The 12854-nt window shown below is 38.0% G+C and overlaps 1 protein-coding gene across 3 annotated transcripts in view; it reads left to right on the top strand.

Annotated features, from left to right (window-relative positions):
- CDKAL1 (CDK5 regulatory subunit associated protein 1 like 1) overlaps positions 1-10542 on the top strand; it is a 379654-nt gene extending 369112 nt beyond the window's left edge. For all 3 annotated transcript variants that reach the window (XM_038130237.1, XM_038130238.1, XM_038130239.1), the window contains one exon: positions 8006-10542. In XM_038130237.1, coding sequence (XP_037986165.1) covers positions 8006-8212 — 207 coding nt within the window. In that variant the 3' untranslated portion in view covers positions 8213-10542. The remainder of the gene's footprint in view (positions 1-8005) is intronic.
- Positions 10543-12854: the final 2312 nt, after the last annotated feature.

Genomic DNA, 12854 nt, shown 5'->3' with positions numbered 1-12854 from the left:
TTTTAAAACTTCACTTTGACAGACATAAAAGATTTTACAGGCTGTGTTGGCTTCTGCTGGCAGCTGGAATGTGAATTGTAGAGACCTGATTGCTGACTTGCATTGTGGCACTGGAGACACTTCAATCTTCTTTATTTTTTTTCTCTCCCTGTAAAATGAGGGAGGCATATAGATCCTGCAGATACCTACTGGAATGAAATTTGAAACTCTAGAACCTAGTATCATTGCAAAGTATTTAAAATGCTCTTTTTAAACCATGTTTATTACCCACAAAGTGTAAGAAGGGCTGTATCCTTTGTCTCTGAGGTTGTTGTATTATACAAGTCTCTCTGGAACATTCCATTTTAATGCTTGGTTGTGTAGGAAGAAATGAAAACACCATAAATTCAGGATTATGACATATTCTAGGATTAAGGGGGAGGCTTTAGCCAAGAATATGTACATATATCAGTTTATTCTACTTTGCTGTATGTGAAAGATCTTTGAAATCTTTCCTGCTTTTGAGAGACAATGTCCCTTGAGTAAAACCAGTATTACTCATTTCACTGTTGATATGTGAATATCATTCAGTTTTATTGGTTCTTGTGACATGAATATACATTTTCAGATCCAGCTACTCATTTTACTGGGGTACTCTTTTCTGATGGAAGCCTTTTGTGCCTTTGCCTGTAGCTACCATTGACCTCCACATAATTGTCTCTGTTGTTTCAAGATTTAAAAGGGAAGCAAAGAGGTGATGGTCTCTGAAAGCTTGTGCTGTAAAAAAAGCATATCATATTTCATTTAATATTCTCACTTGTAGAGCAGGCTTTGAACATTCACATGTTGTCTTTCTTTCATCAACCAACAAAATGAACTGGGAAAATTGTTTTATTATAAACACAACTTTAAAATTGTTATTTAAAAAACATTCCCCCACCAAAAAAAAAATTATTTAGTGATCCTTTGAAGAAGGAGCAAGCTGGAATCCTATGGAATGGTATCTAGTAAGACAGACTGTGGTATGCACACCAAAAAATGGTATCTAGTGTTACTACAAGTTAATGTACATCCTGTAATTCACTGTAATGTATTTTCAAAGCCATGAAGCCTGTGCTAGTGATCTCTAGGAAACAGATTTGTCTGTTAGCTAGCTAATTACCAGATAAGTGCTGAGAGCAAGTACCTGCCATCTCCTTCATAAAACTGCCCTATGCACAGGGAGATAAATAGTGACAGAACCCCATCCTGAATTTGTCCACATTGGGCTGCTGTGTTCATTCTTTATTTCAAGTCATAGCTTGGGTGATTTTTGAAATGCAAATTTTTTCTGTTTAGAAGATCTCTCAGTTCTGTTGTGGTTGCAGTGCTGGCTGGAATGCTGGCTGTCATGTCCTTTGATTCTGTCATAGTGATTGACACCCCACACACCTCATTACAAAAAATAAAGCTCAGAACCCAGGCATCACACTGTTTTTTAAAGATGCTGTGTCTGACCTTGAATGACAGGTTATTTTGACAGTGCATTGTTTGTGTAGTGGAACAATTCTGAGTCACTAAGTTTAATAGCAGCACAAAATACAAATATCTAAAAAGAGAGTCAAGTCCTGGCTGGAAGCATTTATAGGTAAATATAAAGAAACAGGGTAAAACAAGTGGGTATAATGAAAAACAGCACAAGACTGTGTTTTAAACATTTTGGAGGTGGTTTTTGGCTAGTGTTTTCTCAATTGGTTGTTTCTCTTGGTTTTGTTTGTTTGTTTGTTGAGCTTTTTTGTTTGTTTCATTCCTGCTCAAAGGAAGTTATTTAATAAGCCCCAGTTGCTCAGCCTTCTGTCTAGCATCTAAGTGCTTTTTGAATTTTTAGGGCTGATTGAGGGAATGATCTGCAAGACTGGGGGAGGAAAAAGAAGTAGGTAGGCCTACCCTTAGGTAAGAACATGGAAAACACCAGTGCAGCCATACAGTAATGGTGGGAATTTACAGAGAGAAAATTAATTAATTTTATACTCCTAAATAGGAATATTAAAATTTGAATTTAATGTTAATGTAGGAGGAGGAAGTTCCAGATGTGTTTCTGTATGGCATGACGTTACAAATTTGGGCTCCTAGTGGCACCTCTGCCTTTGTTTATTTGAGAGGCTGGATGGTCAGATGATGCAAGAGAGAAATGAGGAGAAGTAGAAGGAAAAGAGAATGGACAGGAGGAATTGTTGTAGTAGTAATCAAGGTAAAAGTTGAGTAGTGAGCAAAGTGGCTTTTTCTATGCTGATTAAATGAACCAGACAGATCATGCAGGTGTTACTGGAAAGAACACAGATTTTGCTGACTTGCTGTGCAGGTCAGGGAAGGCCCTAGTTAAAGATTGTCTCTATAATGGATGACAGCTGGAAGGAACTGTCAGGTTTAATGCAGATGAGCTTAAGGTCAATCAATCTCTACAGCCTCCCATTATTACCCTGTATAGTTGTATTTGACCATGGTCCAGCCTCTAGGAGTATTGCTGACCTGCTTTGACTGGCTCATTTGCAGTGATCTTGGTGTGGATGAGGAGCTGGGGGCTGTAAGGAGTTCAGATGTGTATCATGGAGCTGGTCAGGGGCCGGAGCAGTTGGCCTGCCAGGAGACGTTGAGGGTTGTTCAGGGCTGGAGCTGGTGTGACTTCAGGGGACCCCAGCAGAGGCCTCCCAGTGCCTGCACAGGGGTTCCTGACAAGACCAAGCCAAGTGCCTCCCATTGGCACATGTGGGGAGATGAGAGGCTGGGCCTAAGTTGAAATGAGAGGTTCAGATGGATATAAAGAGAAACATTTTCCCATGAATGGGCTCCAGCAGAGGAACAAAGGCACAGAGAGGTTGTGGTGTCCGTCACTGGATGTTTTCAAAGCCCAAAAAGAAGAAATAACATGAAATTCCTTTTCAAAAGGACCTGGGTGCTTTATAGTTTTTCCTCAAGGTTTTTCATTTTTTACAATGGGTAAGTAAACTCTGTGTGTATTGGGAATCGGTGAATTCCTAGGAATGGTGTACAGCTGATAACATCTGACACAAGCATCTTGTAGACAGCATTTTCTTTTAACAACATCATACTGGGCATTCATTGGAATACATGATGGCAGGGATGCTTCTTAGAGGAATTACCGTGTTAATTCCATTAGGAAAAAATATTTTCAGTGCCATTTAGTTTGTAATTTAAGATCGGCATTCCACATTTGCAGAAGGCTGATAGATTTTTTAAAGTAATAAATCAAAGGAGTTCTCTTAATACCTACAGAACTAAATGGGTCTTCCAGAACTATTCAATGAAACTCAATTTACATATTTTTTGGATGTTTAATCTGTGTGACCTTCAGTAACTGTTTGTTTTTTTAAATCTGAAAAATGCCTTTAAAGAGTAATAGCCCAGAGTTTCAAATAGTGCAGTGGGAGATGTAATGCATATTTTAACATGTTTTCTTTAAATTTGTCACACTGACTTGTTGTGCATGATTATGTAAAAGTCCATGTTTTTAAAGCCAGTAATACAAGTGTGTGATGTACTTGGTTGGGCTAAAAAATTCAGAAGTCTAATTTATCTTGAGATATGCTCAGTCAAGAAGTTTTTCACAGCAGTTAGCTAACACTTCAAGCTCTAACAGTGCCCCTGAGCCATAAAAGAAATTTGCATGTAAGAAATGTTTTGAATCTATTAAAACCTCAGCTCAGAGCTAAAGAGTTTCGTCTTTGTTGACTAACATGAAGTGAGATCTTACAAAAAGCTAGGCTGTGATCGACAGATGCCAAATCTTAGGTTTTGATGTGATTATATATTTCTTTCATGCACGGTGGTTTGCTCTGAGACTGGAGTTTCAGAAAGACAGCAATCAATGGGTCTGTGCAAGAGTACACAAAATATATTACTCCTGGCAGTCATCAAGGCAGAATATTCACAAAATAATCTGAAATGCATTTGATCATACACTAGAAGTTTTAATAATTTATATTATACCTTATTAGCAAAGTCTTGTGTTTACTTTGTGACTGCCAAAACAAGATGAAAGGCTGCCTCCGTGGAAATACGAGCTGCTTAGCTCAAAGTCTCTGTCTGTACATTTCAGTTTGGTAATTTCCCTTCCTTCCCTCATTTTGTTTAATAGTATATAATTTTAAATCTTAGAGTACCTTTTCCTTCATTGTGGTCCTATTTGGTGAGAGCAATGCTTAACAAGTCTACCAAAGAGTTTGTGGACTATCAAGACTGAAACTAGTACAAACACATATGTTTGAAACTTCTTTACCTTAGGGCTTCCTCCCAGCATTTTTTTTTGTTAAAAGAGGCTTTGAATTTTGTTCTAAATTCCACTGAAAGGAATCTAACTCTTGCAGCTACAAAAGTGTGATTTCTGAGCTCAGCTTGAAGAACTGTTGCACTCTGACTAGTGATTGTATGTGGTAAATATCACAGCTATATCAGGTCAAAATATTTCAGAAATTACTTAAAGATTTCCTTGGAAAGCTAATGCACTGTAAATATTGTATTTAGCGTCAGAGATACAAATAAGGACTGCTCAGAATTAATTCTTCTCTTAAGTGAGAGCGTGGTGAGTGGACAGTGTAAATGCTAGTTCAAAAAATTAGTGGTTTACCTCCACCAAGGTCTTTTACACCAAATGTGCAGAGAGTCATATATACAGTGTTTTTCACTAACACAGCTGTTCATAGGATACTTGTGTGCCTGTAAGAATTGCTTATATTCTTGACAGGCCCATCACTGTTGTCCAGGCTGTGGCAAGGGCCACTCAGCCCTTACTCAGGAGGGAGAGGGTGCAGTGACACGCTCCCTTTAGCAGAGCTCCTCTTCCCACTGGGGAATTTGTGCCGTGTCTCACTGAGCAGCACAACAGACTCTGAGGAAGAGGCATCCACCTGCAGGTGTCTCTGAGTGATTATCCTGGGTTTAAAAGCTCTGGATGAATCTCAGGATGGGGACAAAAGCACTTATTTTCTACAGGAGCCTTTCAGTCATAGGGAGCCAGAAGTATCTTCTTTTTTTAAATTTTTTTACGGATGCACATTCTGTGCTGATAATGAGGGAAATTTTCATGGAAGCCTGTGGTATTACTCATTGTCAGGCAGAATTTTGGGCCAAACTAGAGAAGAGTGCTTAGAAAACATGAATCAGATGAATATACTCTTTACTTTCCTTGGAAGGGAATGTTTGGCAGGATCACCTGAAGAGGTGTACATTATCAAACAAAAACACAGCATGTTTAAGTGGTAAGCTGTGATGTCTTTAAGAAAAGGGTCACTTCAGTTTTGCAAACTGAGATATTTTTGTCTAAAAAAAAAAACAACAAAAAACCCCAAAAAAAAACCCCAAAATGGGTTTTTCACACTGTATCAGTGTGATCATCTCATTTATTGGAAATATGATGAAGTAAGAAAAAAACAGATTTCACAGCTGTACAGGCTGACTTAGCTGAAATGCTACTGGGACAATTGACCAGCAGCATTCACCAGCACTGGAACTTTGTAAACCTTATTGAAAACTCTTGTGCCATTCTGTCCTACCAGCAGTATGCAGCACTACCTAATGCATATGCAGTGCATATTGCAGTAGAGGTGTAAGAAAACAGTATGGTAACAAAAAAAAGCAGTATAGGCATGATCAAAATTATACTAGTGAGACTCTGGTTTTGTGTTGGAAAACAGAAAAACTGTACAACATAAACGAAATGCCTGTGAAACCACTACTGTAAACTGTGTTACAGAAACATGATTGAATGCATGAAACACTGATGTGCTTAACTGTTAGTGAAGGAGAAAATTTAAAAGAAGTCTCTCAAAACATTTTACAACTTACAATTTGTGTTTGGGGCATTTTGCTGGCTGTCCCTAATCTTACTGGGACATGTAGCTAGGAACTGAAGCTGAGCATGAAGAAGAGCATTGAGGAGAAGGTCCAACATTATTTATGGCCTTTTTTATCTGTTTGCCAAAGGATAGCATCTAGTCTTGTATGAGTAAATAACTATGATTTTATCACACAGTGCAGAAATATTTAATTAGGAGCCAATAGTCAGCCAAATTTTAAGTCATAATTCAGTGAAAAATAAATATCAGAAGAAATAAGACTTTAGTTGTACTGATATTTTTACAGCATTATCCATTCCTTTAAATCACTTTAGCCTTAGTGTTAATGTACGAACAATACACATAGAAACAGATCATTACCATAAATTAAGCACCTTACCTTAGAGACTTGTGAGACCTGCAAAGAAAAGAAATGCTTGATAAATGTCTAGAAAGAGTAAATTGCAGAAGAATTTTGACTCATTTGTAAAAAATCCTTAATACTGTACATTTTCCAGTTTAAGCTTCAGGCAAAGGTTAATCAGCTTTGATTAGGGAGGATAAAATAGCTGTGGCCAAGTGCTAAAATTTCAGACGCCTTAGAAATTGCTTGTAGTTAATAACTTAGCAATAGTTTTGGATTAGCTTAACATGTTCTGCACAATATAGACTGAAGTTCTGGAGTGGTGCTGTTACTGTGCCTCACACTGTGGAGAATTACACCCCAGTGTGCTTACCTGTTTCCTTTCCTCTGTTTACCCAGTTGACATTCTTGTAGGTGCTTATGTGTGAGAAGTCATCCTCACTTCATAGTTCACTTGATCAGTAACCCTTTGCCTGTGTGAATTGGGATCCAAGTCAGCAATAACTCAGTTGTTAGAATAGCATTTACTCCAGGCTGTCATTTGCCCCTTTGATGCTTACTTACCTAACCAGTAGTAATCATTATTTTCCTTCTACAATTACTATAATGGAGCTGATTGCTGAAATGGAAAACAGGAGGCAGTTACAGAAGGTTTGAATTGTGCTGTCACACTTTCATGGGCAGGCACCTTTCTTGGAGCTTTGATATTTCTTTGAGTTTGCCCAGAAATATATTTAGTAAAAGACAGAGGGGGCATCTGGTGTGTATTTTCATGTGGCCCTGTTTCAGCTTCTTGGAAATGCAAGATTATCCAGATAGGTACTTTCTGGGTCCCTGATTTATTTTATACAAAATGTGAAAGAGAAAAAAATAAAATGGTTTAATCAAAAACCTTTTATTTAACTGGAAAATTTCAAACCATTTAAAAATCCAGCTGAACTCAATTGAATTCCAAAGAGATTATTCAAATAGAGGGAGATCATCAACAGAAATACTGCATCTTATGATGCAGCATCATTACACCTTTGTTTAATTACACCTTTATCACTTGCATCTCTTGCAAATGTCATCAGAATTTCACTGGATGTTTTTCGAGTATCTACAATACTGAACTGAATAAGGGTGCAAGATAATGGAGCTTTTTACTCTTTTCACTTGTATTTTCTGCTGAAATAGTGATGCAACATCTGTAACTTGTGCTGCAGTTAAAAGACGTCATATTCTTGGGGATCTTAGTGCTTGCAGTCAGGTTGGGAATGGTAATGGCAGGCACAGCAGGGAACTAGGATTCAATATGCTGAATGAGAAGGTGAGTGTTTTAGCACAGCTGTTTCCTGAGGGTCAGGGGAAAGGAAAAGCCCTTTGGGAGGATTTTCAAGCACCACTGAGCTGGCACACCAGGAGTCAATGATTGACTTTAGAAGATCCCTGCTGTGCAAAGGATTGAGTGTTGTGGTCCCCTTTATCACTGGTTAGACATTTCTTTTGGAGAAGCCAAAAATCGGAAAGTAGTGAGATAGCAGCGAAACAAATTAAAAAGTAGCCATCAAACAACTGTCTCTGATGGCAGTGAAGTCTGGAGATTTGTTACTGTTGCAAACAGCTGCATTGACTTGGCAGTTAATTTCATTAGAAATACTGATTTTGTATGGCATTTATAAGATTCCTGTATGAAAAACTGATGACCTGGTGATGATACAGTGCAGGTTGAATTGTTGGTCTTGAAAAGGACATTAATTTGAACCTCAGTATAAAGAGGAGAGTGTATTTGGTATGTACAATCAGAAAGACAGAACACAGTTTCAATCCTAATTTGTGCATTTCTTCACAGGAGTTCAGACGTTCAGCACAGAACGGCACAAACTGGAAAGCACAGCCTTCTGCTAAGATCCCAGTGAAAACACGGCTCAGCTCCTGGATGGCTTTGCAGCTGCCATGGCAACAAGAGGGAGGTGGACTGAAGATCCTGTCTGTCAGCCTGGCTCTACTGGCTGTTCTTGTTATGTTTTACTACGGAGGAATGAAAACAGAACTGTGAACTGAATGGGGCTTTTATAAAAACAATGAAACTGCTGTTTAAAATCTTCAAAGGAGACACTTTTACCAACAAATCTTTTTTTTATTTTAGAAAAAAAAAAAAGCTAATATAAATTGGGCAATAATTTGTACTCACTCTATGCCTTTCCTGTCATTCAAAGGAGAGAACATTAATAAGCTGTGGGAAGGCCTATCTTGCCAATACCTGAGATCCTTGGTTGGTAGAACAGGTTGTTGCATCTTTCCTTTTCTTTTTTTTCTAAAATGATGCAATGTTTGCATTACAGGCTCTTTGCATATTTGCTGTATCAAGTAAAATTGCATTCAGTTTATAAGGAATCTTTCCATTGAGTGATATTGGTCATCTTTTATGGTAGATTATTTAAAGCTTTCCTAAAGATTTTGCTTGATGCAGTGTGATAGTTTGGTATCTGTCTTTTTACATTAGTATGAACACTGCAAGGCCATTAAAGTTTGTTATTTGTTGCTATTTATTTTGCTGTCGTGTCTGAAAGAATTTTTGCCTGCTATCTTGCATCTCTCAAGTTCACAATGAGTTATTAGGCTTTTTAATACAAGAAGAATTATTTTTTATGTAGAAATAGTTCTAAAGATGTTGGGTTTTTATAATTGAATGGGAAGATGTTGTTCTGATTGATAGAGTTCTGTTAAAAGATGGATTTAATACAGTCTGTAGATTTTATACAATCTTTAAAGAACAAACTGGGAATTTCTTACCTTTGCATTGGCTCAGTAAAACAATTATTACTCTGTCAGTGGGGAGGTTGCATTTTACACAAAGAAAATTTCTAATTACTTTATTCAAGCCATTTTGTCATGACAGGATCTCCACACATCCTGTGAGTGTGCTGGTGAGTCAGGAACTGGACTGTGTGCCCAGTTCTTCCAGCACCTGACTTCATCATATTGTTGGTTTGTTCATGCCTTGTCACCTTTCTGAATCTTCATCTAAACTTCCACTTGCAGAGACTGTTTAAAATCATAACACAGGCACTGTTGAGGGTTTTTTTAATATGTGTGTCACATCCAGATGGAGCTAAGCTGTCTTACATGGCTTATGGTTGTGGTGTAACCCCAGCAGGCAGCTGAGATGCTCACTGACCCCTTGCAGTGGGGTGGGGGCAAGAATCAGAAGGGTAAAAGTGATAAAACTTAGGGGTTGAGGTAAAGACACTTAAGTAGGTAAAGCAAAAGCTGCACATGAAAGCAAGGCAAACCAAGGAAACAAATCATTCATTACTTTGGCATAGGCAGGTGCTCAGCCATTCCCAGAAATGCAGAAGAGGCCTTGACTCTGTGTGAGCCCTCCTCAGCAGCAGAAAATCCAAAACACAGCCCCATACCAGTTGCAGTGAAGAAAATTAACTCTATCCCAGCCAAAACCAGTACATTGTCTCTACAGTGCAGAGGAATAATCCCCTAGCAAGAGTGCTTTGTACTTTATAAATTGGGGATTCATAATAGTTACAGACAATTAACCAGGAAGCTCCACCATGATGCTTTCAGCACAGCCTGTAAATTATAACAACAGATGTAACCGTCTTTAGGAAATCAGGTGTGTGATCAATCAAATAATAAATTTTTATAGCAACCACTGAAAGTCATAAGCTGAGACTCAAAATCCACGAGTTTTAAAACAAAACAAAAAAAAAAACCAAAACAAAACCCCTGCCCTTAATTTGCTTCTGTTTGTTAGCGTGCTTTATTTGTTCGACTTTTCTGTACAACAAGGAATATATAACAATCAGTAATTTACTTTTTTAACAAATCTGAAAAATTCTCAGAAAAACTCCACCAACAGGACTCTGGGAGTTGCAATTTTCAGGAAAGTACCACAGATTGCAAGGTTCTCAGGAAAACTGTGGATTGGCAAAATCATTATATCCGAGCCAAATTTTCGCATGTGATGGGAATAATCTATGCAGATATGTTGTGTGCCTCTAGCATTATCTCTGTCAGCCAGTCTAGCTTATCTAATCGTGGCAATTACAGACTCATTGCATCAGCTATTACAGAGATTTACCAAGCTTGTGATTTAGATTCTGTGCATCGTTGACTTTAATGGGACCAGCTTATTTTCCTAGAAATAGTGCAATATACTGAAAGAGGCCAAAGAAGACTTTGTAAATGACATTGCCTGCAGTATATTCTTAAACTGAGCTTTAATCTGATAAGTAGGAAGTGTTGTTTATCACTTATTTTGTCGCCTTCCTTTAGATTTTGAGAAAGGTTTTTGACACTTTGTGTTATAGAGCAGCATTGTGTTTGTCATTGCATTCCTTTTCTGTACAAATAAAGCTTCCAAAACCACTGAGCTGAGCAAAACAGTTCTGGTCAAGCAGCTCACCTGGACCAAGCCTGGACTGCCTGGGGCTACTGGTGCAGCTTGGGAAACCTCAGTGAGTGTGGAGTGAGCTGTAGAAGTACATCCTCCTCATGGAACGAGTTGACCTGAACATCTGATCTGTGATTTTTGATCCTGTTTGCCTCCCTGAATACCCTAAGTACCTTGCCAAGTGGCATTTTTAATTTTTACATCAACATTATGTTTGAGACCTACTTCCAAGTATTCCCTCTTTGCAAGCCATCAGGGTGGGTGAGAATCTGCTGCACTCCAGCTTAACAAGGTCATTGCAGGAAAAGCTACCTCATAGTCAATTGATCCCACTTTCACACGTGCTGAACACACTCATCACTAGAGAATGTGTCTGCTAATAAGCAATCTACATTCAATGACCTTTTGTCAGAGAAAAAAATAATATAATTTCCATGTGATACCAAGAAAGCCTCAACTATTTTTCCTAAGTGTTTGTGGTAGCTCTGAGTTCTCTTTGGCTGTTTGCAGTTAGGAATCTTGCAAACCACAGAACCCTGAGTAGCAAAGACATCTTAAATCTGTTGTGAACAGCATTAAGTACACATATTTAATTTTCTGCTTGAGCATTGTATGCTGGAGGACTTTGTCATTTAGTCTTTTCATTGTAGCTTTCTAGTAATAGTATACTTGTTTAGAAAAAGAGTATGACATAGAAGAAGTGTTTTACGTAAAGCTTGTTCTATAAAGCAAGAAAAAGAAAAGGTGCTTTTTGAGGAGATTCACCTCTGTTACATCATTCCTTGCACATCTCTGAACATCTGACAGCTACTGTTAATCTAGTTTCACTTCCCAGTTCAACTTCCCATATGGAAAGCTGGAGTGATTTTTGAATAACAGCAAATAATATCAGAAGTGGCAGCAACTGGCAACTCTGACACTGAGCTTGGCTGTGGCCATTACCCAGAATCCTCCTGCTCTTCTTGAGAAGCAATTACAATTTCACAGGTTGGAATTAAAATTCCCTGCAGTATGCAGGAGAGTAACTGAAACTGTCAAAGTGATTTCAAGCTGCTAATCTCTCCCTGCTCCAAGAGTGAAAATAGAGCCCCTCTTACCCAGGCACAGATCTGACAACTTAAAAACTCCAGCCTTCCACTACATTTAAATACATATGGAGAGTGGCTTGATCTACTCACAGAGGATATCTGTAAAGATGTTATGTCTATGAACATTTGTGTGTTATTAACAAGTCTATCTTTTCTAACTTTAAGACGTGTGTAACTTCAGGGACTAAGACGAATATAAAAGAAGTCTTATGCAAGAGCTCTGACAGTTTGGAGGAATGAGTAGGCATGTGCCTGTTTGTGTGAGGCTTATTAAAATCTTTATTTATGTCTTCTCAAACATGTATTTTTTTGCTAGAAAAATTGCTTGCAACTTTCCCAGATTTTATTTTCACAGTTTTATATCCCACATTATATTTCGTGTGCACTGTGGTTGATTGTATAGATAGAAACAGAGCGCATTTAGAAACTAAAAAGCAGAGGAAAAAATTGAGGGGCTGTAAAACTAGGGTGCAAAATGAAAAATATTTGTGCAAAAGCTGCAAAGCAAGATTGGTCTAAGAGATATGGACCACAGAGTTAGGAATTGGCTGCAAAATACCTTTGGACTTGTTCAAAGGCAGGGTTCATCCACTAGATAATTAAAATCAGAGTCATTGCTGGAAAGTGTTTGTGCAAATATCATTAAATGTCTTTTAGTTCCATATTTGATTCATGCATACTCTCAACATTTAATGAATGCTTTTTTCCTTTAAATGAAGGTTCTTCAATTGATAGAAGGGAGATGAATTATGAATAGTCTATTTTCATTCTAAAGAAGCCCAATACCATAAAAAAAAAATCATGTCACTGCAACTGTGGATATCCCAGAGTCCCCATTTGGGAAGTTGTGGTTATGGATTTGGATCATTAATGCTGTCCAGTCATATCTCATGAATGGAGAAAGAGTAATAATTGAGTATTCTTTCAACAATATTTTGTTGGAAAATATTTAGCAGTTATAGCCATTCTTCTTAAAAAGTGGTCTTAACATGATGTTTTATAGAGGACAATCTGCCCTGCGTGGTTTGCTTAATGCTGGTTGTAGGTAATGGGGTGAATTTCCATGTTACTGCCCAGAGTGTGATGCAGATTTGTGCCTACAACTTTGCATGACTTAAATGCCCCATCTGTCTTTGAGTGAAAACAAATGAGCATAAAATATTGTGTCTACTCTCTTCCTGGGTTGTGTTTGTGGGGAG

The sequence above is a fragment of the Motacilla alba genome, chromosome 2 (genome assembly GCF_015832195.1).
Source record: "Motacilla alba alba isolate MOTALB_02 chromosome 2, Motacilla_alba_V1.0_pri, whole genome shotgun sequence".
Classification (NCBI taxonomy): Eukaryota; Metazoa; Chordata; class Aves; order Passeriformes; family Motacillidae; genus Motacilla; species Motacilla alba.
This window is presented reverse-complemented; position numbering and strand designations above follow the sequence as displayed.